Here is a 3,169-nt window from a genome sequence, read left to right as displayed (position 1 = left end):
TAAACACTGTCACTTATCTATATAAAATCCTTTTTCTAAACATCTAGCCCTCATTAACCTAGAACAAAACCCGCCCAGCGTTGTCCAAACAGAACTAGATCGATCTCTTCAAGCTGTTTAGATTGTAAGTTGAAAACAAACCAGAAACCCGTCACACCACGAGACCAACACGGCTAAGCACACCAGACTTAGTACACCACCATCTAACACCAGTTCACCAAAACACGTCTTGCCAACCCAGAGCCAAAAGCTCCACCAGACCACACCAGAAGAAGCCTTCAATACCCCCAGGATGCTTCGATTCGAGCTGGGATCTAACGTAACGGCCATTGTCAACAGGCTTGCGCTCCAACTCCAAGCCACTCCGTTCTACAGTGACTTTCTTGCCGATGTCCAGGTGAGTCAGAATCACGTGATAGAAGTTGTAATGGGTTATGATTTAAACATGTAGACAAGAGCCCTTTCGGTCCATGACGAGTTCGGACGCAGAAAAAAAAAAAAAAACACGCTGTAAACAAACGCTCCGTTAGCATATCTTGTTGTCGGACATGGTCACATGACATCATACTGCACCAGTTTATGTGTTTATCCAGATTAATAATTTAACTTTTAATTGTGCTCTGTTCCATCTCCTTTGTAGGAATACAATTCCTTTCGTTAAATACATCGCTGGATGTAATGTTATACTATTGGCAAATTTGTTATGCGGTTGGCAATGTTGTTCCGCAGATCGGTTGGCTATTCTGTTACGCGGCTGGCGATATTGTAATTATTATTATTGTTATTATTATGATTATGATCATTATTGTTATCATCATCATCATAATCATCGCTATTTATTTGATAAAGGATATGGGAAGAAAAAATTACAAAAGATGGGGTATATCAGTGTAAAAGAAATGTCAAAATTGTGGTATTCCAACCTATCAACAGATGTCCTCGGAGTCAATGTAGCACGGAAATGCTCACACTCTGGGCACAAGTACACAAAAAGGAATACAAAGGAGATGCAAACAGCAACAGACCTATTGGTCCTTGCGGGACTGCATACGAATTGAAAGGTGTAAACAGTAAAGACAGTTATAAGAATCACTGACTTTTGTGTACGAGATCACGATGCTGAGAAATAAGTTAGATTGGGGTTGGACTTGTTATATTTAATTTGGCATTTTTAATTGTCAATTGTATTTGAATCCACAATTTAGTTCATTTCCCGCAGATCGTTTGTATTACACGTACTTTTAATTTATATTTTTCCACTGACTTGATGTCGGTTGAATGTACAGATCCAAGACAGTAAAAGGTAAAAGTAAAAAGACAGTAAAAGTAGAACATCACAGTTTGCCAGCGTTTCTATGGTTATTTGAATTTTGATATTCAAACGTAAAACAGAGGTATTTATTGTTATTATTTCAGAATATGCGTCTTTTGGTATTATTATTCATCACCTAGTTCTCAAAAGCGCTAATGACTAACGAGATATTTTTCGACCTAGGCGACAAGTAAATGTCGTGCATTGTCTGTGATTTTACGTTAGTAGGATCATGATAAATGTATGATCCACCATAGCTTTGGATCACGAAAATTAAAACAAGAAAAGAAAAGAAGATTTGACTTTTAACATCATTCCACTCCCTTGTCTCGAATGCAAGACGCGACGACTCGGACGCTGCTGCCCTCATGTGGCTGGAAGTTGAACTATACGTCAACATTTAGCCGCCCGTCTTGCTTTTGTAAGGTGGGAAATTCAATTATAATACTTTTCTAACTGGTCTTTACTATGCTGCTTAATCTTCTATAAAACTGCTTTCATTTAATTAATTTGATGTACCTCACTACCGTCCAATGCCCAATGGATTATCTAAAGTCGACTGCAGAGAACATATTGCCGTATTTGGATCTACGTAATTACTTGCTACTTGATGAATATGTGAGGAGAGTCAAAGGCTAGGGAGTGAATATATACATAATGGGGATTTCGGCGAAAGTGATAGATAAAGATAAGTTCTACTAGCTGGTAGATGGTCGGAAAAACTATTTTAAGCCCCAGTCATATTATCACGATTCTCGGAATTTGAAAAGCTGTAGGACGACTTCACTTACAGTATTCTAGACTTCAAGGACAATTATGTCAGTTCAATAATGTGTCTAATATTCGTATAGGTTTAAATAATCTTAGTTCGTCATTCAGCTTCTCAACATATGACGCACAGGTAATATGGCATATAGAGATTTAAAAAATGTAAAAGAAGTCGTTTCTATTCAAACGAACTCATTTGAGTCGTGACAGTGACCGAGGCTTTAAATGTTATGGAAAAACACAAGATGAATACAGTAGTAAAAGTGTATGGCGTATAGTTTAATGCCATTATGCTTGGACAAATGAGGCAGCGTTCGAAAGTGGAACAATGACTTGACAACGTCTCTTGGGTAAGATGCACCACAAATGTCGTTCTGCCTAACACAAGTTATTTCCAGGGTCGGATTAAGCTTACATTGGGCATTCCAACCACATTTTTGCCCACCCCCCCTTAGATAAATTATACAAAATCCGAATTTTTTTATGTTTTATAGAAATATCAGAATGTATTAATGATACAGTATATATATATTTATACATATTTTCGGGATTCCCGTAAATCATAATGTTGCAGTCATTGTGGGTCGGGTCTATCAGATTTGTGGGCCTTTCAGTGAATGGGACACTACGCTGTAGTGTGATTCAAAGATTTAACAACAGCTTCTCTCACCAGGCCAGAAGCATTTGGATATCACTTAGGCTGTATTATAGCCCGTATAAGTCAATTTCTAATAACCGGTTCGCCGAGCTCATGAAATTCCGCAACAGGTTCACACGAACCGGTAAGAACCGGCTGAATCTCGACGCTGACCCTACGTCATGGCGTACTTGGCATATAGGATAATCCGACCTTGGTTATTTTATTCATCCTTATGACAATATTTCGTGCTGTTAGTGGGTGAGAAAAAAGACAAAAGTACAACACGGAGTGAGTTCGAGAAATGCAATGGGATCACATCAGGGAAAAATAAATGAAAGATAAAAACAATCTCCCCCAACCATTTTAGTTTCTCGTGGATGAGTTCATATACAATATCAAAATATGCGGCGGATTACAGTATTATCAAACAGCCCCATCATTTTTATTAT

The 3,169-nt window shown here is 38.1% G+C and overlaps 1 protein-coding gene across 1 annotated transcript in view; it reads left to right on the top strand.

Moving 5' to 3' along the window:
- Window positions 1–202: 202 nt before the first annotated feature.
- The window catches only part of LOC143034240 (TBC1 domain family member 19), a 16,309-nt gene continuing 13,342 nt past the window's right edge, over window positions 203–3,169 (top strand). Inside the window, exon 1 of the mRNA XM_076200176.1 lies at window positions 203–397. Within this exon, the coding sequence (XP_076056291.1) occupies window positions 293–397 (105 nt within the window). The 5' untranslated portion in view covers window positions 203–292. The remainder of the gene's footprint in view (window positions 398–3,169) is intronic.

The sequence above is a fragment of the Oratosquilla oratoria genome, chromosome 17 (assembly GCF_046742065.1).
Source record: "Oratosquilla oratoria isolate Oo_2021 chromosome 17, ASM4674206v1, whole genome shotgun sequence".
In the NCBI taxonomy this organism is placed as follows: Eukaryota; Metazoa; Arthropoda; class Malacostraca; order Stomatopoda; family Squillidae; genus Oratosquilla; species Oratosquilla oratoria.
This window is presented reverse-complemented; position numbering and strand designations above follow the sequence as displayed.